General features: G+C 39.4%; 1 protein-coding gene across 4 annotated transcripts in view; it reads right to left on the bottom strand.

The window, feature by feature from the left end:
• The window catches only part of LOC124711854 (anoctamin-1-like), a 138,858-nt gene that overhangs the window by 75,155 nt on the left and 37,856 nt on the right, over positions 1-25,847 (bottom strand). For all 4 annotated transcript variants that reach the window (XR_007005535.1, XM_047242081.1, XM_047242082.1 and 1 more), the window contains one exon: positions 8,901-9,133. Coding sequence is in view for 3 of the 4 variants with exons in the window: in XM_047242081.1 (XP_047098037.1) it covers positions 8,901-9,133 (233 nt within the window). In the remaining variant the exon portion in view is untranslated. The remainder of the gene's footprint in view (positions 1-8,900; positions 9,134-25,847) is intronic.

The raw sequence follows: 25,847 nt of genomic DNA, 5'->3' as shown, positions 1-25,847 counted from the left end.
ATGTTGTGCTTGCTGTTTACCTGGATCTCATTCACAGAAGCAGTTCCGTAATTGTAAAAAATGCCAAAGCATGCAGTTACTGCCAATGAAATAGCACTGGAGTTTGAAGCTGATAATCTGTATGTTCCTGATAAATATACAGTATTCTGTAAATACAGCAACAGTAGGATATGTTTGGACAGAAAAGATACTGTACTGAAACATGTGCACAATGAGAAGGACAAAGGAAATAAAGCCAAGAATTCCAATTTGCAAATAAAGCGGCAAGCTTTGATCAGCGGCAGGTTTCAAGTTTCCAAGAAAAAGAAAAACGACTGCAAATATCTGGCTCAAAGGACTGCCAAAACTTTTTTGAAAGTGAACATTCCTCTTTACAACTGGAAATTAAAGATTTTTTGGCAGTGGATGAATGAATTTCTCAAAGGCAAGCAGTGGTTACCAATACTAAAAAGCATGAAAATCGAATTGTAGTTTTCAGCTTGCAACCGTATATTTAATGAAGCAATAAATTTTGTTCGCACTGATTTAGATTGTTTTTAAACGGAATGTTAACAGCAGGGTTACTTTTGTTTAAGGTGCTGGTGACATTCCATGCAGCAAGACAATGAGGGAAACTGTTGTATCTTCAGGAAAAAAACAACAAAAGGATGAGGTGATTCAGGAACTAGCTGGCAGAAGGCTGTTGTAGTCTTAGCAGACAAGACCACTGACAGAAGAGGTCATTGTGTTACTGCTGTGATAATAAAAATGGCTGAGGCTTGAGTGAACAAAAACTTTTTGTTGGAGAGTGCAAGTTATTGGCACAGCAAACTCTACTCAGTGTGCTCATGCAATGTTGGGTGTTCTGCAAGATTATAATAGCACTATGCAACAATGAAATGTAAATCAAATGAAAATAGCCAATTCCTATCAATTCTAATGTGCTGATCATGCATATAACAAAGACAATTCAAAATTAGCTCTAGTTTTCATTTTACACTGCTTTATTACAGTGAGATAATTATACACAGATTTTTATGTTAAGTTTAAAATCAAATATTATAATGGTTCATCAAAGTCAAAATAACTATTAACAATGGATTACATTATTGTCCGTGGCCTTACTTGTGTGCAATATTTAGGATATAAACATTTTGATACCAATTTTAGTGATTTTTTTTGTCTCCCTCCTCTTCAACTTCAGTGAATTTATTAACACATGTAATAATTTTTGCATATTTGTTTCCAGATTAACTACCAGTTGTTCAAGTTGACTGCTTCTGAAGTGAACAAAAATGCTAAGAGTTTGTGTTAATAGTGCTGACACATTTTGCTTCACAAAAACAGCAAATAACTCCATTGGTTAAAAAAGCTGTTATTTTGGGTGCAAAATAGGTGATCAAGATAAATCCTGGGCTCCACATGTGATCTGGAACACTTGTGCCAGCAACCTCAGGAACTGGATGCATGGGAAAGGACGTTCAATGCCCTTTGCAATGCCCATGATCTGGCGTGAGTCAACTAACCATGTCAGTGACTGCTACTTTTGTATGGTTCCTCCTATCAAGAAGGGAATATCTAAGAAGAAGAAGAAGAAGAAGAAGAAGAAGAAGAAGCAGACAGTGATCTATCCTAGCATTCCATCTGCCATACGTCCAGTTCTACACGGGGAAGGATTACCAATACCTGAAACACTGACAGAGTATGAGATTACTTCTGATAGGGAGTCTGAAAGTCCTGAACCATGTAAATCACAAGATCCAGAGTTTCTTCCAAATATATCATCAACTGATGATCCACAAAAATTGTCTCCAAATGAGTTAAGTGATCTCATTAGAGATTTGGAGCTCTCTATAGCTAAGGCTAAGATTTTAGCCTCAAGGTTGCAGTAGTGCAATTTTCTGGAAAGCGATGTAAATGTTTCGTTCTACCGCAGAAGAGAGCAACAATTCACTCCTTTTTTTAACATGCAAAATAGTCTTGTAGCATGTGTGGACATAAATGGTCTAATGAAGGATCTCAGAATTAATTAAAACCCTGATGAGTGGAGACTCTTTATTGATTCTCAAAGTTGAGCTTAAAAGCAGTGCTTTTACATATAGGTAATGAGCTTCCTTTTATTCCAGTTGTGCATAGTGTGTGTATGAAAGAGTCATACCAAAATATGAAAATTTTACTAGAAGCCATCAAGAATAATGACTCTCAATGGCAGATTTGTGGTGACTTGAAAGTGGTTGCACTGCTACTAGGTATGCAGTTAGAGTATCCTCCATCTCATTACAGTAAACATGAATGGCACACCAGGAAATCTCTTCAATCAGGTATAAAGAACATTACGAGTGAACCGCTAGTAGACCCTTAAAAGATTCTTCTCCCGCCCTTGCATATCAAGTTGAGTCTCATGAAAAACTTTGTTAAGGGAATGTCAAAGATGGTGAAGCATTTAATTACTTAAGGCAAAAATTCCCTTAAGTGATGACAAAGTAAAGGAGGGCATCTTTGTAGGCCCACAGATTCGAGTGCTTTTTGGAGACCATACTTTTGATGCAATCATACAAGCTGATGAGAAGCATGCATGGGAATGTTTTAAGACAGTCTGTTTACAGTTCTTAGGGAACAAATGAGCAATAAATTACAAGGAGATTGTAGATAACATGTTGTCATCTTATGAAAAACTTGGTTGCAGCATGTCACTGAAAATGCATTTCTTACATAGTCATCTTGACTTCTTCCCCAAAGATTGTGGTGCAGTAAGTGATGAACATGGGGAGTGATTTCATCTAGATTTTGCCATATTTGAAAAGATGATGATGATGATGATGATGATGGTTTGGTTTGTGGGGCACTCAACTGTGCGGTTATCAGCACCCACACAAATTCCCAACCTTTGCTCAGTCCAGTCATGCCATTTTTATGAGTGATGATGAAATGATGAAGACAACACACTCACTCATCTTGAGGCAGGTGAAAACCCCCGCCACCGCCGGGAGCTGAACCCAGGACCCCGTGCTCGGGAAACGAGAACGCGACCGCGAGACCACAAGCTGCAGACACATTTCAGAAGAGGTATGCCAGAAAGAGGAGCCCTACTATTTTAGCAGATTACCGTTGGACTGTCATATGGGATGTTCCCGGGTATGTGTATAAACGTCAAGCCAAGCGAAAACCGTCATTTTCTGAATTTCTCTCTGAACAAAATATGTAACTGTATATACTGTACATACAGACATTTAACATTTGTAATCCTTTATATACATTTGTGACCAGTTAATTTATATATTTTCTTTTGTGCTTTACATAGTTCTGGTAAAAAGTAGATTTACAAAGCATTTTCATTCATGTAATATCATCTTCATTTTTTCTTAACATTTTACTTTTGTTCTTCCAGAATGGCACCGAAATTTATCAATGCGTAACACATATAATATAATTCAAGTAATTGTTCACTTAAAATTTGTCATGCTGAATCTTGGAACATGAATGTATATTCAGTTAGTGAGTTATTTATACAAAAATGCAGATTACTTTTTTAAAAAAACTAGAGCTAAATATTTATGAAGATGATGATTGTGTATCATTTTATGCTGAAATAAACATAACTAACTCAAAATCATGCAATTTACACACTTTCACTTCAAATTTGTTTTTTTAGTGATTCAGTATGATAATGTTAAATCTATTGTAATCAACAGTGCTAGGTATACGAATAAGTGTGCCAATTCATTGAGAACAGTCATAGGAGACCATTTCAGCCATGTTCAGTGTTGAGCACACATACTGAATCTGGTGGCAAACGTTTTTTCCAAGGAACGTTTGAAACTGAACTCAGTTACAACCAACTTAAAGAGCACTGTTCTGAATACCAGGAGGCGAAAACATTTATATCTATAGTCTTTAAAGGAGGAGAAGAGGGATCTGAAGTCATTTCCTCTTCTGGTGTTGACACATAGGAGCTCTTGACTTTCCATAGCCAGTTATGCAGCAGAATATTTTGAAGAGATGGTGGAATTCTTCTGTAGCAATGATACACAGGTATTATCTACTGCAAGCATTGATTACGTTAATCCACTGTCTGGCGATGTAAGTTCAATTCTTCTGGAGGAACTGTTCATTAAGTAGCATGCACAAATGATTTGATGAACATCACTGTCTTCTTAGAGTCTACAAACCATCCTACCTCAAATAAATTATACTTAAAGTTAAAGAAGCTGAACAATGGCTTTGTTACTATGGCAGATGGAATTTTTGGTATGAAACCAGCAAGCTTGCGAATACAGTAAAGAGGCATTCTCTTCTGGCAGAGATGAGAGAAACACTTAAACGCATCAGACTGCATCTCCAAACAACACTGGCAATGCTCATGGCTACAGATCCATATAAGTCTCTATTCTCAGTCCAAGGATTGTGTTTCAACCATAGGACAGTAATCACAAACTCTGTTAATGCTGACATGACAAAGTGTCTTGTTTGTACCTGGCATGGCAACTCATAGCAGCACAGATATTCTGAAGGGATACAAATCTATTCAGAATTTAACTGAACAGCAGCTTTCAGCAAGAACTGTGGACGTAGTCAAATGCCTGCAGGCAACAAAACTTGACAAGCCACAATTTGCTGCAGTTGCACTGACGGTTACATGTTCAAACATAGACTTGGAGCAGTTATTTTCACTATATAATGAAGTGCTAACACACCAGCAGCACAATCTCTCATAAGAGAAATTACAACCAATGACAATGATTTCATATGAAAAACTATCCTTGGTATGCACTTAAGCATTTTTTTAATGTCTAATAAATACAATATAATTGAGAGATTCATTCTCAACAACATACTGAATTACAATTAAATAAGCCAAAACAACAACTATAAACAAAATTCTCCTTTCTGTTCAAAAACTGAAATATGTTTGATGTTTAATGTCTAACAAATATAATTTAACTGAGACGTATATTTTCATTTATAACATAGCACTGAAAACAAATAAATAAGACAAAAATAAAGAAGAAATTTTTAAAATATGCATTAAGAAAATGACACCGGAAGAAAACCAACACCAATAACTACCATAAAATGAAATGACTTTTTTCTGTACCTAGTCATCAGTAAAGTGTGAATGTTATAGAGCAATGCTAATTGCAGAAAAGGAGAAACTAAGTTGTTGTTGTAGTTCCAGCAAGTGACGGTAATATCCATTACAGTTCCACTGAATAATTACATTATGGGTGTCTAGGTTAGTTGTGAAGGAGCCAAGAGACCAGTCATGCTCCAGGATCACTGGAGTACCCGTGTTCTGGTCCTGGTTCTGATTCTCCTCCTCCTCCTCTTCCTCTTCTTCTGCAGGCTTTGGCGGTTTGGGCTCTAGAGATGGACTATTTGCATTGAATGTGGAGACAGATGAAGAGTGAGCAGCCCTGGGACCCACAGGTCACAGTTCCTTTAGTTACTGATCGGTGCCGGGCCTCTGATTGTTGGTTTTTAGGAAGAGGGGCCTAGTCCCTGTTAGACGCCAGAGGTGAAAGCTACTTCTCCAGCCATGAGCAGGAAACAGTTCCCAAAGTTGATGCTGTGGAAACCACAGGAGAGAGAGGAGGGTGGTGGGAGAATTGGTCTGGAAAAAATAGGGGTGGTGGGAGTGATGGATGTGATTTTTGCATAATTGGTTATCGTATCAAGAGGATATAGGCACTCATATTTTTTGCACACCCCAGTACATGATAGGTGGTCAGTAGATTTATATTCCTGTATTTTCTATTCTTTCTTGAAAACAGGAGGATAGTGTTCTGTGCAGTTGACACACTGAAAGTGGTTGTTCACAGGGGCTACCTCCATGGAGTGATTGTCCACAGCCTGCTGTGCAGTTGGATGGAGTATAACCAAAGTGTAAAGATGGGAAGCACCTCACTGGTGGCGAGACCTAAGGTTTCATGTTGCATACAATGACTTTTTCCATAACGACATTGCCTTCAAATGCTAAGATAAAGTTACCTGTATCCGTTTGATTATCCTTGGGACCTTTTTGGACACTTCAGACAAAGTGAATGCCTTGCCACTCAGGATTAGCTCAACAAGTGAACATAAGGTCTCAGTTGAAGATGATTTCTTGGACCATATTAGGAGTTGACACCCAGGCATTCACATGCCCGAAGAGCTGTAGATTGCTCAGAAAAGGAGGCTTTAATCAACAACAATCCTATATGGACTAAGTAGTGGATAAATTGTTTTTCTCTCAAATGTCTGACTGTCCCTCTTCCCATGGAGTGGATGATAATTGCCCACATTGAAATTTCTATACCTCTCTGCTGAGCCGATTGGATCAGAGCGGGCATTTTTTGGTGTAATTTAATGTGTTTCATATGCAAAATGTCTACCCTGATACCACCTACTCTAATCAAGGGCTCTCCTCACAGGCACCAGCAAGCCACAGCAAAGACCATCTGGCATGATGACTGTGCCGGGAAACCTGATGTCCCAGGAAGACAGGCACTACTTGGCATATGCAGGGAGCTAGCAGCTTAGGCATCAGCAATGTGACCCTTGAATTGTCAGGGGGCTTAACTGACAGGGTATATAACGACAGCACCATATTGGATTGGCTACCGAGTTGGCTCTGAAGCCCATGTAAAAGACTATGCAGGTATTGTATGCAGGTAATCTTTAACACCGTATTCAGTAGGCACTATTTAGGGTGTTGTTCTCCAGTCAGTACACCTTACAGAAAATAAAAGGGTAAATGAAGATCAAACCCAGAAAGGGACCAAAAATTACTTCAGCCTGAAGATGACGAATGAATCAATGAATATTCTGAGAATGGAATGAAGAACCTAGAGAATAGCCAGGTACACATTAAAGGCTGCCACCATGAGAAACAGAGAATGAGAAAGAAGGACATATAGAGATGAAAGACTGCAGCAATGGAAAGGAAGTAGGTGCTGGAATAGCTTGGGGCCCCATGCTCGCCATGCACATACTCCTGAAAGAACCGTAAAACCCCTGACAGGACAGAGTTCTTGTCAAAAAAAAAAGTGCTGCTATAAACACGTCCAGAAAATAAGATTTGGAATATTGTCCGTTTTACTTGGTCACGAATCGCTGGACTTGCTGGCTGTGTTTCTTTCTGTTTTTTTAGGAGACTGTATCACTAACATTCTTGTAGCTCTCCTACTTTTCTCCTAGTCTGTACCACATGGCCACTGCCTCAGTGTACTTGTGTGTGTTTTCTACTTCAGTAGTTGGACTTTGTATAAAAGCTTAAATATTTTAGCAGTCTTTTTCATGTGGCTGTCTACAATTCAACACCTACTCTATGTGCCAAGCAGTAGTCTATGCTTTCTGTATTGTTATTACTGAATTATTAGTTTACAAAGTTATGGCTGCAAAATACTGAAAAAAATTATACACAACAGAATGGGAAGGCAGAGACAAGCTGACCTCAAGGAAGATCAGTGTGGGTTCTGGAGAAATGTATGAATATGTGAAGCAATGCTGACCTGATGACTTACTTGAGAAGATATACTGAAGAAAGACCAACTTATGCTTACATAATTACTAAATTTAGAAAAAGTTTTTGACAATGTTAACAGGAATACAATGTTTGATATTCTGAAGGTCACAGAGATAATAACAAGAAGTTAAAAGTTATCTACAATTTCTCCATAACCCAAACTGCATAAAAAGTAACTGTAATTGGTAACAGAGTAAGACAGGGTTGTAGGCTATTGCCAATCTTAAAAAGCAGTAAAGGAAAACAAAGAGAAATTTGGAAGGGAATTAAAAGTTCTGGGAGAAGAAATATAAACTTTAAAGTTTGCTTAAGATGGTGTAATTCTGTTACACTAGGCAAAGAACTTGGAACATCAGTTAAATGAAATGGACAGTGTCTTGGAAAGTGGTTATCAGCTGAACATCAACAAAAATAAAACAAGAGTAATGGAATGTGTAAAATTAAATCTGGTTATGCTGAGTTAGATTGGGAAAGGAGTCACAGAAAGTAACAGTTGAGTTTTAGTATTTTAGTAGCGAATAACTGATGACGCAAGAAGTAAAGAGCACATAAAATGCACATTAGCAGCAGCATGAACACTGTGTATAAATATAAGCATTATCAAGTCCTTTTTGCAAGAATTTTCCTTGAATGCAGCCTTCCTAGTGTGGAAGTGAAATTTGAGCAATAAGGTTTTGAAATGTGGCAACAGAGAAGAATGATAGGGATCATATGGGTAGATTGAATAACTAATGAGGAGGTACTGAGTCAAACTGAGCAAAGCAAGAATTTATGGCACAACGTAACTAAACAAAGGGATCGGGTTGATGGGACACATCCTGAGACATCAACGAATAGTCAGTTTGGTAATTGTGGCAGGGAGGTGAAGGGGATTGAAAATCACAGAGTGAGGTCAAGAATTGATTACAGGAAGCATACAGAAGTGTATGTATGTACATTGCAAAACTTATTCCGAGATGATGCAGTTCACACAGGGAAGAGTGGTGCAGAGAGCTACAACAAACCAGTATTTGGACTGAAGATGACAATGACAACAGCGGCAGCAGCAGCAACAACAACATAACGTTTGGTAAAAAGAAGTACACAAACTTTTTCTAAAAGTATGAAACAGAAAAGTTTTACTAAATTAAAGATAGGTCCAAAGTGGCTACCATTACCATACAGTGGTTTTGTTTCTTATTTTCAAGTAATTATGTCAACTGTTGCAAAACAGCAGAAGTCATTTACAGCACACTGAATTAGTGACCAAATGATTTGCACTTGGCATGAGTTGTACTAGCATTCTAATATGTATAATACTACACAAAGTGGACTTTCAAAACTCTCATAGCTAATGCTCTGCAAATATTATGTTAATGTTATATCTCTCTGTTAAAATTTTACTTCAAATTTTGGTAAATTTAAATGATGGACATACCTTGGTTGATTGTCATAAAGCGTAACACAGCTGTATATGAAACAGATTATTCCAACAACAGAGGCAGGTAACAGCATGTGTGTATAGAAGCCCAACCATGCAAAATACAAGGCAATTTTGACACCAAAATATTCCTTGATGTAATCCAGTGGCTGGTAGTGGAAGCACTTGGAGACGGAAGCCCACTCCGTGTACAGCTTGTAGCGCATACTGCCAGTTGTTTTGAGATCACCCTTGAAAACAGACATGACAAGTTAAAAGGTGACTTTCCTACACATAGATGTAATTCATGTACAGAAAAGATGAATTTACAGTTATATTCCAGTGAAGAATCTTAACAAATAATGAAGTTTATCCAGTTTTCAAAGTGTGACAATGAAAGCTCAGACAAATATTACAAAGCTATTCTGATAAAGTTGAAGCTTGATTATATGTGACAAGTTCAAACTGTATCCTGGAACTGAATTCCTACCAAAATACTTGCCTTTCATGAGCAGGGCACTAGCAGTTACCAGCTGACACATGGCGTACAAAATTAAGCAACACTGACCAAAATACCAAATTCAAAACTCCATTGACATCTACGCAATCAGTGTCACGCTGACAGCTATCCCCCACTTAAGTTTTTAATTCAAGCACAATGTAGATGACACTGTTCCATGTCTGATGGAAGACTCAGCATAATAGTTTTTTTTTCTTTTTTTAACAGGAGCTGCTCAGTAATCATGTCAGTAATCTCAAAGAAACACTTGTGAGGGGTCAGTAATCTCAAAGAAAACTTGTAAGGGAAAGCAGGTCTTGCATGAGTAATGGTCACTTACATATCAAACAGGATATGGGCTGAGTATTGTTACCGAATCTGACAATGTTGTACAAGGGTTGAATGAAAAGTAATGCCTCCACCTTTGTTAACTGGGTTTGAATGGGAATATTTTAATAAACCAAACGCATAAATAATCCTTAGAATGTAATCTTTAATTACCAATATTCACTTTTCCAAATAATCACCAGCCAATTGGATACATTTCTGCCAACGATGAACAAGTTTTCTGAAGCCATCACGGAAGAAGTTGACACACTGTTTCTGCAACCAGATCTTCCGATAGTCAAACAAAGCAATAACGTGACCCACACATTCTTGTGAAATGCCGAATGTGCTTGCAATTTCTCTCCGAGTGATACGACGATCATCCTGAATCAACCTGTCAACCTTTTACTTGTGAAACTCCGTAGTTGCTGCCACAGGATGTCCAACTTCTGTTTGTCACCCAGGTCAGATGTCCCCACCTCAACATCGTTAAACTTACTCGTCCAACGACGCACAGTACTCACATCAACACAATCACCATAAACTGCTTTCATTCTCTGATGAATCTATCTTGGGGTGACACCTTCTGTGTCAAGAATTCAATGACTGCATGCTTCTTAAATCGCATTTATCGACCGTTTGCAGGGTTCCATACTTAACACTGTAACAGAACTGCTAAGGCTTCCTGCCAACTGAAGCTGTAGAGAAGAGGCTACAGAATAAGCCAGTACCTGCCGCATGCCAATGCTGCCAACTGTTGAAGAGTGCTGAAGGTGGAGGTATTACTTTTGAGTCAACTCTCATATATCAGCTAACTGGACAAGTGAATGCTCACATAACCTGCTGTTTCATTACACCATTAGCAATCAATTACAACCATCAAATGGTAAGGTTCATACAGATCTTTGCCTTCCATTGGCAATGTTCCACCATATCACTACACCTTACAGGCCAATTCATAGCTGCAATACGTCAATGCTCCTCTCACGTTGTTCTGAATTTCAGACGGTCTCCTGGCATATCTGGGAAGGTAGATGTCAATATGAAATCGAATAGAGGAATACATGGGGAGTCTAACTGATCTGTTAAGGAGCTAGTTTAAAAAACCTTGTCTAGCTGACTTTTTAATACTGTTTGTCAACCTGGGACCCTTACCAAACTGGATTAAGTGCAGAAATAGAGATTCTTGAGGTAAGACTTGCATGATTTATTATAGGTTTCGTAATTACTAGCATGATTGTCTTGTAGACATGCTAAGGAACCTCCAGTAGGATATGCTATTAGTGTTATATTACAGGTGGAGTCCAGGGATTGCTGTGAATATACTGGTAAGCATTAAAATAAAACTATTTTCACCTTCAAAGAATAGCACTGATAGCAATGCTGGGAACCGAAGTACCATAAGGAAATTTAGCCAAAAGTCCTGTAGACTCAGCAATACTCCAAGTCTTCCAAGCAATAATACTGTCATCTGGAAATGCTTCAAGGCCACCATAGTCTGCATTATTGCCCCAAACAACAGCCAAGGTAAGCCATGTTGAGCCTCCAAACACAGCTTGCACATCACAAGTGAAATTAAGGCACAGTCCACGAAACACATTGGGACATCCAATTAATTGGTGTTCATTAAACTGCTCTGCCAAGTCAATATCAATTGCTTTTAAGCTCCGATACACAGGTACACTGCGCCGCCAGCGACGACGCCATGCACGTCGCAGAGGCATTGCTGAGGCACATTAACACAAGTGAACACCCCGCCCCCCCCCCCCCCCAAATACTGTCAGATAACAACACAGTTGTAATGAATGATATAGCGTAGAAACTAACGTAAGCTAGTTGAAGGCAGCTCCTCAGGGTGGAGGAAAATCAGATGTCACAACAAAGACAAAACAACCAATGTCACAACAAAGATAAAACAGTCACGCAACGATTTTATTTGAAAAATGATGAAAACTACAAAACTTTTGTGTTGAAATATATATGAAGAGTTCAGGCAAGAGGCTCCCAATAATGTTCTGGTCTACTCAGTGTGTGTACTGTATTTACTCGAATCTAAGCCGCACCTGAAAAATGAGACTCGAAATCAAGGAAAAAAAAATTCTCGAATCTAAGCCGCACCTGAAATCTGAGACTCGAAATTCAAGGGGAGAAAAAAGTTTTAGGCCGCACCTCCAAATCGAAACAAAGTTGGTCCATTGTAATATGAGACACAATTTAGGTCGAATGAATGACGATGCAGCTACAGTAGTTTGGTTTGAATCGTAAGCTTAGCAGTTAAGCTTTACCAGGTAGCCATGGCTATGCGTCAGGCGCTCCATCCGTATTTATACGGGTACCCTTCCTTTTTCACGCGCTTCATCTGGTTTGAATCGATTGCTTATTTTGCTTTGATCTGATAAGTGCCGTTTTCCTTGTTATAGGTGTTTACGTCACTCTAAGCTGAAAATGCATTACTGTACTGCGGCATGCATTGTTTGTCGCATAGATAGTTCGTGTTTACGGCCTGCTTTTGTGCGCGCTACCGCCGCTTACAATAATAAAAAAGAGAGGAATTGTCTCATAACCGAAACAACGGCAAGAGACTGCTATTTGTTGTTACTTACACTGCTGCTTTCTTTGATAATGATCAACAAGAACCAAATAATAGACTGTGTATGATAGAACATAGTTCTGAACGAGAGTTAGGCGAAAATTTTTCTCCGTTTTAAAATCTTTGCGGCCGCTTCTTTAGTACATCAAATTCTGCACAGAAATTAGAGTCACCTTAGATTTAAAAATCTAGTCAGTTGCCGTGCTTCATTTCTGACTGTATCACTATTAGGCATAAGTATAATACGAATATAAACATGACACAATACGTACATTCTTCCGCGTTTGCTGTTGTCTCACTCTAGTTTCGTAGTTTATTAGGCAAACAGGATTTAAATGAGATAGCAGCAAACACGAAAGAATACATGGCAAAATGTTTATATTCGTATTATTCTTATAGTGAAGAGAATACGGCATGTGATTCACATTTCATCAGGTTCCTATTAGCAACCATCTCTTCTCACAGGTAGGAAAAAAATCAGAACGTAGAGTTGGCCATATTGACAAACATCCCAAACAGTCTTGCCAGTCGGATTTTCGTATTACATTGAAATTCTGCTACATTCGAAGATGAACAATACGGAATTTGTATTTACTTCGTTGAATAATGTATGAAAATGCAGTGGTCGAAACTCGGGGCGGAGAAAAAAAGCTCGTCTTCCACCGTTTTTTTTAAATTTATTTACTGACGCAGAGGTTTTGGTGCCAGTATTTATCTTTGTGCCTACAAAGCATGCCTGTGTAGCGCTACATATATTCGACGGCAGAAGTTAGCTGTGGCGGCACCTACCAACATTTTTCAGAACTTCCGCTTGCTTTGCACTCGATTCTAAGCCGCAGGCGGTTTTTTGGATTACAAAAACCGGAAAAAAAGTGCAGCTTAGATTCGAGTAAATACGGTATTTCAGTGCAGCATTTGTGGATATATGCCAATTAGCCACGGTCCAGTAACAAGATTTAAATAAAAAGTCTATAGCTACATCTGTACTCTGGAAACCAAAATGAGGTGCATGGCAGAAGGAATGTCCCAATGTACCAGTTGCTAGGGTTTCTTCTTGTTCATTCACTTATGGTGCTCGGGAAGAATGATTGATTGAATGTCTCTGTGCATGCAGTAATTCCTCTAGTATGTAGGGGGACGTAATATATTTGTAGAGTAATCATTTAAGGCCAGTTCTTGAAACTTTATTAACAGTCTTTCTTGGGACAGTTAACGACTATCTTCAAGAGTCTTCCAGTTCAGTTCCTTCAGCATCTCTGTGACACTCTCGCACAGACTAAACAAGCCTGTGACCATTTGTGCTGCCCTTCTCTGTATACGTCCAATATCTCCTGTTAATCCAATTTGGTATGGGTCTCACACATTTGAGAAATATTCTAGGACTGGTTGCAAGAGCACTGTGAGTAAGCGGACGAGAAAAGAAAAAAAAAATCCTGAATCTCCTAGTTAAAAACGCACTTTTTCCCCCCACATGAAAATACACTTCTTGCATGGTGAAAATACACTTTTTCCATGATAAGGCACAGTGTACCTTCCCTCAAGCTGTAAAAATATCAATCCTTTGAATGGTAAATGTTTTATACATCAGTGTAGTACTTCCTGGGACTTTAGAATACAAAACTCGGCATGGGGGGGGGGGGGGGGGTGTGCACATGTTTTGGAAAGATTTTTGATGTGCAGCAACATGTGCACTGCATTTCTTCATATTATGATACACTGCATATTTTCGCTTTATGAAAATATAAGTTCGAATTCAACCAACACAGGACATTAGTTTCCAAAGCATTGAAACAGAAATTGCAATGCTCTTTTGTAAGCCAATCATAACTCATATCACATGATCTCGCCAGCCAAACTTATTCTAAGTGGCTGGATCTCAAAGTGTTAAGTTTTAAATGGAGTCAAACGTTCTGTGATTTAAGAAATTCATTGCACATTCTTACATGTAACATAATTCATCTTGCATAAAAGGAAATTTTCTTTCAAAATAACGCTTTTCAAAGAACTATTTGCAATATTTTCCCGCGACCTCTTAGACATGGATTGGGGCTGCTAGAGAGTGCCAGAAAACAGGAATTACTGTGCATGTGCAACTATGATGACATAGGAAGTCCATTGTTGTGTAGCATTAAGAGATCTTACAGGACATCACAAAAGAAACAAGACATCAAAGCATACTCCATGAGCACAGAAATTTTGTAAACCATACTAACATGCATAATTCAGCTTAAAGGAAACATTCATATGTCCAGATTCACAATGAAGTAGGCCCCAACCTGATATTAAGCTTTTCAGTGCACTTTTCAGGGTGCAAATTTTCTTTGAGTGCCTGTACTGTATAGTCTATTGTTTGATTCTTTATTACGGCATAATGTCATATGTGCCAGAAGATACAAATGTGCACTTGAAATTCAGGGAAGATTTAAAACTAGCCAATGGTGTGGAATGAAACACCTCGTTTCTTATAAAATGACTTCAACTCTGAAAAAGATTAACAAAAGCCACATTTACTTAGCAAATCGACAAAAATAACTTCGTTGTAGTACAATACAATTAATGCTTCACTGCCAAAAATGTTGAAATAAAGCAAAATCAGAAAACTGAAACTAATAACATGTTTTAACCTTCCGTAATTATGTGAATGTATTTTATTTCACTTGATAGCTGCCAGCCACAGAAATCCATTTTGTTTTCATTTCATGTGTGAACTGTAAAAGAAGAGGAAGCAGCAAAATCACTAAATGTAAACACGGATCACTGTCCTCCTCCCCACTACAATCCAGACTGCTCTGTGCATGCACATATCTGGCAGCTTGTGCGCACTATAAAAATTTTTGGTACAGCTGCAGCCACATTTTCAAGTAGCCAGAAGTGGAAAAAGGTACTGCTCATATGCAATTCAACTGTGCATAAGCCCTTTGGCAACTGCTCAAAACAAACTTAATTTAAACAGTTGTGACATCATGCTCATCGGAAGCAGTTTGCTGTTAGGAAGTATTCCCTAGTCTCTGTCCTAAAACCTTTGACACATTTCACTTTTGGCAGGCGCTTGTGTGTGCACTATGTTTTGTTGTTGTAAATGGCACATTTCCTTTGAAACTTAAGTTTTATTTATTCACTCGTTTACATTTTTCTGCTGCAGTGTTATTCTGCAGTAGCAGGATACAGTAAAATTCTTTGTTAGACTATCAGTTTTTACCAGCCAGATTTACAAAAATCTAAAACTAAAACAATGAAAAATTCCTGGAATTCTAAAAAACTCCTGGGTTCTTCCTGGTTTTCACCAGGGGTTTCCCGGAGCATATACCATATTTACTCGAATCTAAGCCGCACTTTTTTTCCGGTTTTTGTAATCCAAAAAACTGCCTGCGGCTTAGAATCAAGTGCAAAGTAAGCGAAAGTTCTGAAAAATGTTGGTAGGTGCCGCCACAACTAACTTCTGTCGTCGAATATATGTAGCGCTACGCAGGCATGCTTCGCAGGCACAAAGACAAATATTGGCACCAAAACCTCTGCGTCAGTTAATGAATAAAAAAAAAAGTGGAAGACGAGCTTTTTTTTCTCCGCCCCGAGTTTCGACCACTGCATTTTTATACATTATCCAACGAAGTAAATACAAATTCCGTATTGGTTCCTCTCCGAACGTAGCAGCATTTCAATGTACTACGAAAATCTGACTGGCAAGACTGTTTGGGATATTTGTCAATATGGCCAACTCTGCTTTCTGAATTTTTTCCTAACTGTGAGAAGAAATGGTTGCTAATAGGAACTTTTATGAATTGTGAATCACATGCAGTATTCTCTTCACCATAAGAATAAAACAAATATAAACATTTTGCCATGTATTCTTTCGTGTTTGCTGCTATCTCATTTAAATCCTGTCCGCCTAATAAACTACGAAACTAGAGTGAGACAACAGCAGACGCGGAAGAATATACATACCGTGTCATATTTATATTCGTATTATTCTTATGCCTAATAGTGATACAGCCAGAAATGAAACACGGCAATTGACTAGATTTTTAAATCTAAGATGACTCTAATTTCTGTGCATAATGTAATGTACAAAAGAGGTGTCTGCAAAGATTTTCAAACGGAAAAAATTTTCGCTAAATTCTCGTTCAGAACATCTTCTATCATACGCAGTATATTATTTGGTTCTTGTTGATCATTATCAAAGAAAGCAGCAGTGTAAGTAACAACAGATATAAGTCTCTTGCCATTGTTTCGCTAATGAGACGATTCCTCTCTCTGTTTTTTTTAATTGTAAGCGGCGGTAGTGTGCACAAAAGCAGGCCATGCCGCGAGCGGCGACAGGCCGTAAACCCTCATTTTCAGAATGCGAAAAACAATGCATGACACAGTACAGTAATGCATTTTCAGCTTTGAGTAACGGAAACACCTATAACAAAGAGAACTGCACTTGTCAGATCAAAGAAAAATAAGCGATCAATTCAAATCAGACGAAGCACGTGAAAAAGGAAGAATACCCATATAAATACGGATGGAGCGCCTGACGCATAACAACGGCTACCTGGTAAAGCTTAACTGCTAAGCTTACGACTCGAACCAAACTACTACAGCTGTATCGTCATTCATTCAACCTAAATTGTGTCTCATATTACAATGGACCAACTTTCTTTCGATTTGGAAGTGCGGCCTAAAACCTTTCTCTCCCCTTGAATTTCGAGTCTCAGATTTCAGGTGCGGCTTAGATTCAGAAAATTTTTTTTCCTCGATTTCGAGTCTCATTTTTCAGGTGCGGCTTAGATTCGAGTGCGGCTTAAATTCGAGTAAATACGGTACACCCTGAAGAGTGAATTGTAAATAATTTTCTTTGCAAATTGATTGCAGTTCCCCAGCATTGTGCCAATAAACCAAAGACTACTAAATGATATTGGTACACCATGTACCTTCTGCCACACACCATACAGCAGATTGCACAGTACAAATCATGTTGGTGAGGTTAGCATTATTACAGCAGAAGTGAAAATACACGTGTTAACAGGCAAACAAAAGGGCTTGTAGTTAAAGGCTCTGAGGTATAGCTGCCCCAAAATATATATTACAATATATTTCTCAGTAACGTATTACAGAATGTGAATTATTGGGACACATTTCACGTATTTCCCATGTGGATTTAAACAATGACAGTCAATGTTTTTGGAACTGTTGATACAGATAGTAGCTAATCTGATGGCTACACCTTGAAATACCCATCAGCTCTATATAGTGGAGGTCGGGAGTAGTGGGGGGGGGGGGGGGGGGGGTTCCTAGCTTGTGCAGAGTGCAGCAATAATGGCTCTCCAAAAGGCACTGATCATTCGGTCTATGGTAGTCCTGCCAACCTCCACATTATTTTCATGTTCCACTGCTCACATCAAGACGGAATGATGAGAATGGCTGAGGCTTCGCTATTGATTCCCTATCTCTATTGTTCCTTACTAAGTAAGGAAGAATGCTTGTGTTTAACATCCCGTTGACATAGAGGTCATTACAAACATATCACAAGCTCTGACTGTGTCAGGAATGGGCCATGTCCTTTCAAAGGAACCATCCAGGCATTTGCCTGGAGCAATTTAGGGAACCATAGAAAACCTTAATCTGGATGGTTGGACGCACGTTTGAACCATCATCCTCGTGAACGCAAGTCCAATGTGCTAGCCATTGCATCATCTCACACTTCGATGCTACACAAATCGACACTTATTATTAATGTTTTGTTTCTGACTTGGGCAGTTTTATCCCTTGTAGGAATAAGTTTGAAAATGTCTAGACAACCTAATGAGAGTTTCATGAATGATTAGAGGAAATTAGTACAAGAAACATGTCCTGTTCCTTTTAGTTTCTTTGTTTTCTGGCGGCATTTTGTGGGTTACAGTGTGTTATTAAAAAGTTCCTGTTTGTGCTCGAGTTCTTGTGAGTTTTATTTTCTTGTGAATAACTGCAGCAGATTGCAATTCCGAAAACAGGATGATATGAATTCAGTGTGTAATTTATAAGGTAAAAATTTGGAACGTGAGCTTAGGGTGAAAGTGAAGGAACTAAGTCTGTTCAGAACTGATCTAAACATTAATCAAGAACAAAAACAGCATAAATGCACACAAGGGTACCGTATTTACTCGAATCTAAGCCGCACCTGAAAAATGAAACTCTAAATCATGTAAAAAAAATTTTCCCGAATCTAAGCAACACATGAAATATGAGACTCAAAATTTAAGGGGAGAGAAAAGTTTTAGACTGCACCTCCAAATCGAAACAAAGTATGTCCATTGTAACATGAGAGACAATTTAGATTGAATGGATGAAGATACAGCTACAGTATTTGGTTCGAGTCGTAAGCTTAGCAGTTAAGCTTTACCAGGTAGCCATAGCTGTACGTCAGGCGCTCCGTCCGTATTTATACGGGTACCCTTCTTTTTTCATGTGCTTCATCTGGTTTGAATCTATTGCTTATTTAGCTTTGATCTGATAAGTGCCATTCTCTTTGTTATAGGTGTTTACATCACTCTGAGCTGAAAATGTATTTTTGTACTGTGTCATGCATTGTTTGCTGCATTCTGATAATGAGTGTTTATGACCTGTCACCGCTCGCGGCATGGCTTGCTTTTGTGCGCGCTACCGCCACTTACAATTAAAAAAAGAGAGGAATTGTCTCATTAGCGAAACAATGGCAAGAGATTGCTATTTGTTGTTACTTACACTACTACTTTCTTTGACAATGATCAACTAGAACCAAATAATAGACTGTGTATGATAGAAAATTTTTCTCCGTTTGAAAATCTTTGAAGACACCTCTTTAGTACATTATATTCTGCACAGAAAGTAGTCATCTTAGATACAAAAATCTAGTCAGTTGCCGTGCTTCATTTCTGACTGTATCACTATTCAGCATAAGAATAACATGAATATAAACTTGACATGATATGTATATTCTTCTGCATTTGCTGTTGTCTCACTCTAGTTTCGCAGTTTATTAGGCAGACAGGATTTAAATGAAATAGCAGCAAACACGAAAGAATACATGGCATAATGTTTACATTCATATTATTCTTATGGTGAAGAGAATACTGCATGTGATTCATGATTCATAAAAGTTCCTATTAGCAACCATCTCTTGTCACAGGTAGAAAAAAATTCAGAACGTAGAGTTGGCCATATTGACACATATCCCAAACAGTCCTGCCAGTCAGATTTTCATAGTAGATTTTTAGTGATGACTTCAAATGCAGAGTGTGTTGTTGTTGTTGTTTTCAGTCCGTGGACTGATTTGATGCAGCTCTCCATGCTCTTGTATCCTGTGCAATGCAGAGTAGCAACACTTATAAAATAAGAATGAAAATAAATTAGAAATTAAACACTGAAATTTAAAACAAAATTTTATTAGGTTTGTAATACACTCCTGGAAATTGAAATAAGAACACCGTGAATTCATTGTCCCAGGAAGGGGAAACTTTATTGACACATTCCTGGGGTCAGATACATCACATGATCACACTGACAGAACCACAGGCACATAGACACAGGCAACAGAGCATGCACAATGTCGGCACTAGTACAGTGTACATCCACCTTTCGCAGCAATGCAGGCTGCTATCCTCCCATGGAGACGATCGTAGAGATGCTGGATGTAGTCCTGTGGAACGGCTTGCCATGCCATTTCCACCTGGCGCCTCAGTTGGACCAGCGTTCGTGCTGGACGTGCAGACCGCGTGAGACGACGCCTCATCCAGTCCCAAACATGCTCAATGGGGGACAGATCCGGAGATCTTGCTGGCCAGGGTAGTAGACTTACACCTTCTAGAGCACGTTGGGTGGCACGGGATACATGCGGACGTGCATTGTCCTGTTGGAACAGCAAGTTCCCTTGCCGGTCTAGGAATGGTAGAACGATGGGTTCGATGACGGTTTGGATGTACCGTGCACTATTCAGTGTCCCCTCGACGATCACCAGTGGTGTACGGCCAGTGTAGGAGATCGCTCCCCACACCATGATGCCGGGTGTTGGCCCTGTGTGCCTCGGTCGTATGCAGTCCTGATTGTGGCGCTCACCTGCACGGCGCCAAACACGCATACGACCCTCATTGGCACCAAGGCAGAAGCGACTCTCATCGCTGAAGACGACACGTCTCCATTCGTTCCTCCATTCACGCCTGTCGCGACACCACTGGAGGCGGGCTGCACGATGTTGGGGCGTGAGCGGAAGACGGCCTAACGGTGTGCGGGACCGTAGCCCAGCTTCATGGAGACGGTTGCGAATGGTCCTCGCCGATACCCCAGGAGCAACAGTGTCCCTAATTTGCTGGGAAGTGGCGGTGCGGTCCCCTACGGCACTGCGTAGGATCCTACGGTCTTGGCGTGCATCCGTGCGTCGCTGCGGTCCGGTCCCAGGTCGACGGGCACGTGCACCTTCCGCCAACCACTGGCGACAACATCAATGTACTGTGGAGACCTCACGCCTCACGTGTTGAGCAATTCGGCGGTACGTCCACCTGGCCTCCCGCATGCCCACTATACGCCCTCGCTCAAAGTCCGTCAACTGCACATACGGTTCCCGTCCACGCTGTCGCGGCATGCTACCAGTGTTAAAGACTCCGATGGAGCTCCGTATGCCACGACAAACTGGCTGACACTGACGGCGGCGGTGCACAAATGCTGCGCAGCTAGCGCCATTCGACGGCCAACACCGCGGTTCCTGGTGTGTCCGCTGTGCCGTGCGTGTGATCATTGCTTGTACAGCCCTCTCGCAGTGTCCGGAGCAAGTATGGTGGGTCTGACACACCGGTGTCAATGTGTTCTTTTTTCCATTTCCAGGAGTGTACATCTTATACGAGATGTTTAAAATATCTGTCATGATCCTGAATCACTATCACTCGATTCTTTGTTGGTCATTTCTTCATACAGAGCATCGTCCTCTGTACCATCTAGTGCATTGGATACCGAACATTTTTTAAACGCTTGTTGCCCAGTCTGATTTGGAACACACTTCCATACATCATCAATCCATTGGCACACTTGCGACAAACTTTTGCATTTTAAAATGTCCTGTTGGTGTCAGTTGTCTGTCACTTTTCAAAAGCCAGTCTGTGTACATGCATTTAAGCTTGTCCTTAAATGGTTTATTCAAACAGACATCAAGTGGTTGCAGAATTGACGTCATCCCGCCTGGAATTACTGCCAAGTCCGTTTTGCTTTCCTCTAATTTTCGTTTTACTGCAGGTGTTGAATGGCCTGGGTACGCATCTAATACCAACAGACTGCGTAAACCAAACATTGTGCCAGGACGATGATACCACACATGCCTAATCCATTCAAACACCATGTCCTCTGAAAACTACCCAGTTCCATTTGCTCATACAATTACAGCTTTTGGAAACACTTCCGATTTCGATAAAGTCTTTCGCTCGAAAACTATGAATGGGGGTAATTTATGTCCATCTGCTGTGCAAGCAAGCATGACAGACATCCGCTGTTTTTCATCCCCTGATGTAAGAACACTTATGTCTTTCTTTCCTTTGGCGTCAATATAATTTGATGGATTATGAAAATATACGGGAGTTTGGTCAGCATTTCCTACCTGACCAAGAAGGTATTGCTTTTCTGTGGGCCGCCTAATTATGAAGTGCTGAAATTCCACAAGTTTTTCTTCATAATTTTTCGGCAGCTTCTGTGCAACTGAAGTTTGCCTCCGAAGTGAAAAACCCAGCGCTTCATAAACAGATCAAATCAGCAGCAACAAGCCTTAAAATTTTTGACTTTTTGCTCTCTAGGAATTTCAGGTGCCTTAATTTTTAAAATTTCGGCGTTCACAGGCAGGAATTTCTGATACTGTTCCTTAACAAATTCATTTAAAATCACTTCTAGTGCATGATATCGGCCACACTTTGACGCACTAAATGCTTTCCTGCTAATTGAACGCTCAAATAATTTGTCTCTCTGCAGTCGCTATCGGCTGACGTTGCTCTCATCAATCCCGTATCGCAGACCTGCAGCACAATTAGAACTTTGTTCCACAAAAGAAATAACTCCCCTCTTGAATTTGGCACTATAATGAAAGCGCTTTATTATGGGTCACTAACACCAACAAGCACTTCAGAAAATTCCACGAAGCAATAGGTATGCTACATGAAATCTTAATGAGCCCCAGCGTATCAACTCGTGCAACAGTCTTAGAGCCTTGTGCATTGTTGGTGTTTTTGTGTTAAGAAATTTATTTTTGTTGCTATGAATATTTGAAAGGCTGCTACATTCGAAGATGAACAATACGGAATTTCTATTTACTTCGTTGGATAATGCATGAAAATGCAGTGGTCGAAACTCGGGGCGGAGAAAAAAAGCTCGTCTTCTACCTTTTTTTAAAATTTATTTACTGACGCAGAGGTTTCGGTGCCAGTATTTATCTTTGTGCCTGCAAAGCATGCCTGTGTAGCGCTACATATATTCGACGGCAGAAGTTAGTTGTGATGGCACTTACCAACATTTTTCAGAACTTCCGCTTACTTTTCACTCGATTCTAAGCCGCAGGTGGTTTTTTGGCTTACAAAAACCGGAAAAAAGTGTGGATTAGATTCGAGTAAATACGGTATACATGCAATTACAACAGAGCAATCTGCAATGCAACTGAGTAGTTGTGAAGTGAAAAATACATTTTTCTGTTTCATCTATCTCATTACAAATTGTAGTGATAATGTTGTTTGTGATAGGGTCTGGACTGAGAACAGTACCACAGACCATAAAAGCTGGGGAAAAAAAAAAAACAATTATAGTCAAAAATATTTATATTGTTTTACTGAATTTTTAGTTCTAGGTAAAATGGACATTAAATGCCACCTACATAGTGTTTACCACCTTAATGTAAACACAAGCAGTGAAAATGCATCAAAGAACCAGTTTATAGAGGATAAACCGATAAGACTGCATTAAATTTTGCAGCAAATTTCAGCTTGTCTTATGTGTAAGAGGCCATGACGAAACAGATATTCCAATAACTGAGGAATTTTTCATGGGCTAGTTGGTCTAATGCCAGAACTGAAGCAGCACACAGAAAAATCAGAAACTGTCAAAGATAACTTTCCTCGCAATCAAAGATGATGGAACCACTGACTGCAAATTTATCACAACTGCTCCTAATAATTTAGTACGGTACTACTGGAGAAAATAAATGAAAGATTTACTGTCTTTGTATGACCAAAAAGCCACACTACAGATAGTCTAACTGCAGCTGTTTTCAACAGGCTAGACAAAATGAAAGTAAATGAAACACCTGAAAAACTGTTAGCACATTGTTATGACCAGGGTTAGGATTTTTAGGTGCGTCTTTTCTCTTATGATAAATTAAAGCTGTTCAGAAAGCTATCACTGTGTGACATTTTGTTTCTAGTTGCGAGAAGAGGCAGTTTTTCACACGTCCTTTTCCTCTTTTTTTTTTTTGACCTTTATCCCTTTTCCCCCAACCATCCGCACATACCCCCTTTTTTCTTTTCAGTTTCATTTCAGTTTATTCTGTAAGATTTTTAATCAATATGAAATATTTAACTTTCAATTAATGTCTCCTCAGCTTGCTTTGTACGTGTTAATAGTAAGTCTACCTCTTTCAGTAAAAGGCACATGTGTGACTTGAAAGCACACCTGCATTAACAGAAAATAATTGTGTGTTCAACAAAACCTCTTTCTCTCGCTTCACTGCTGTCAAGTAGACTGCATTATTATGCAATTAACAATGGGTGATTCTACAACGCCAGAATCAGTCTGAATTTGGTGCTGTGAGAGACATCATCTGTTCACATGATGTTGGAGGCTGGTCACGCTGAGATGGCAGTAAAAGCACACATGTAGTTCTGAGAATAGAGACTGAGTTCTGCTCAAAGCTACTAGAAATTGCTGACACTTCAGATCCAGCATGAATGACAACACTCTGATAATTGCCTTGGTGTTATAAAAGAGAGTGCGGACAGCAAGTGAGTGTATGAGCACAAGAGTTTTGTGAGACAGTCGTATTGAATTAGCAACTGAACTGGTGTTAGCTCTTTGTTGTATGCTACTAAATGAGTGTACTACTAAACTTTACTGCGCCAAAGGTGTCCACAGTGCCGGATTTATTGTTCTGGCTCAGGAATTCAAACAGGATTTCATAGACATTGAAGCAATTGTTATGCGATGCACTACTTGCAATTCAGGAATTAAGTTAGATGAAAAATGCCAACGAGATCACATCAAACACATTTCCAGTTCAAAGCATCAAAAGCATAAGACTCTTCCAGAAAACATATCACGGCTGCAGCCACTATTACAAAATGCGTTCCAACAGAGTTCTTCAAAAAGCCAAAATTTGATGGAATTAAACATCTATTTGTGTGCAGCTCTTACACAAACAGAAATTCCACTCAATAAGATGAACATTCCAGCCTTCAAGGGATGTCTTGAAAAATGCACATAGATGTCAATACCTGATGAGAGAACTTTAGGAAAAAAGCTACATGGGTCATGTTTACCAACAAACCACACAAAAAATCAAGGAGAGAGTGTGTGACTGCGATTTGTGAATCATTGCGAATGAAACCTTAGACTCGACGGAACGATATGTTTTGAACATTTTAGTTTATCCCTTACAAGAGAAGAAAGTTGAGCCCATGTTGTAAGAAATGTATGAATTTCAGAAAGACAATGCCAGTACAGTAACGCAATCATTTGTGGACTTCTGCCAAAAACTCTGGCCTACTGGTATCAAGTTTGAAAAACTTCTTCTTGTGATTATGGACCGGAGTCCATACATGGTTTCAGCTGTTAACCAATTGAAAACTTTATTTCCTAAATTGACCAATGTGACATGCTTGGTTCACACACTTCAAAGGGTTTGTGAATCCCCAAGGAACGAATACGACATCGCAAATCAATTCATCTCTGACCTGAAGAAGATTCTACCGAAAGCTCCGAGTCATGTTGCCTGCAGGGAAACCACTGGCCTACCCCTTACAAATTTCCCGGTTATTATTGTCGAGTATCTCGGATTGAATGTGCTGCCATGTTGTGTGAGAATTTTGACAAATTAGAGAGTTTGTGTTTTCTTTGGGTCCAGCCAACGCAGGTGCAATTTCCAAGGCACAGCAACTTCTGTTACTGGAAAAAATAGATAATTTGCAGACACAACTATATTGTGTTCACAGTTACAAGTACCTGACTACAGCTATCAAGCAATTAGAAGAACAAGGTCTACAATAGGAAGAACAATGGACTATTTTTACTTCCATGAGGGAACAGTTACACGGCTTTGACAAAGACGTATTTGAGTCTAGTCTTCTGAAGAAACCAGACATTGACGAATTCACCACGTCTGTAGAGATGCTATTTCGAGTGAATACAAGGTTTGCTCCTGGTTTCTGTGGATGTCGAAAGAAGCATTAGCATCTACAAAGATATTTTATCTCCTAATAGAAACAGACCTACTTTTAAAAATGTAGATATGCTTAACGTCTTTAAGTACAACAGCTTCATGTTTTTTCCTTCTTTTGATGGGTGACAATTTGATGTACTTGTTTGTCATTCAATAAAC

This window comes from Schistocerca piceifrons, chromosome 8 (assembly GCF_021461385.2).
Source record: "Schistocerca piceifrons isolate TAMUIC-IGC-003096 chromosome 8, iqSchPice1.1, whole genome shotgun sequence".
Classification (NCBI taxonomy): domain Eukaryota; kingdom Metazoa; phylum Arthropoda; class Insecta; order Orthoptera; family Acrididae; genus Schistocerca; species Schistocerca piceifrons.
Note: the sequence above shows the minus strand (reverse complement) of the source record. Positions and strands in the feature narration are given on the sequence as shown.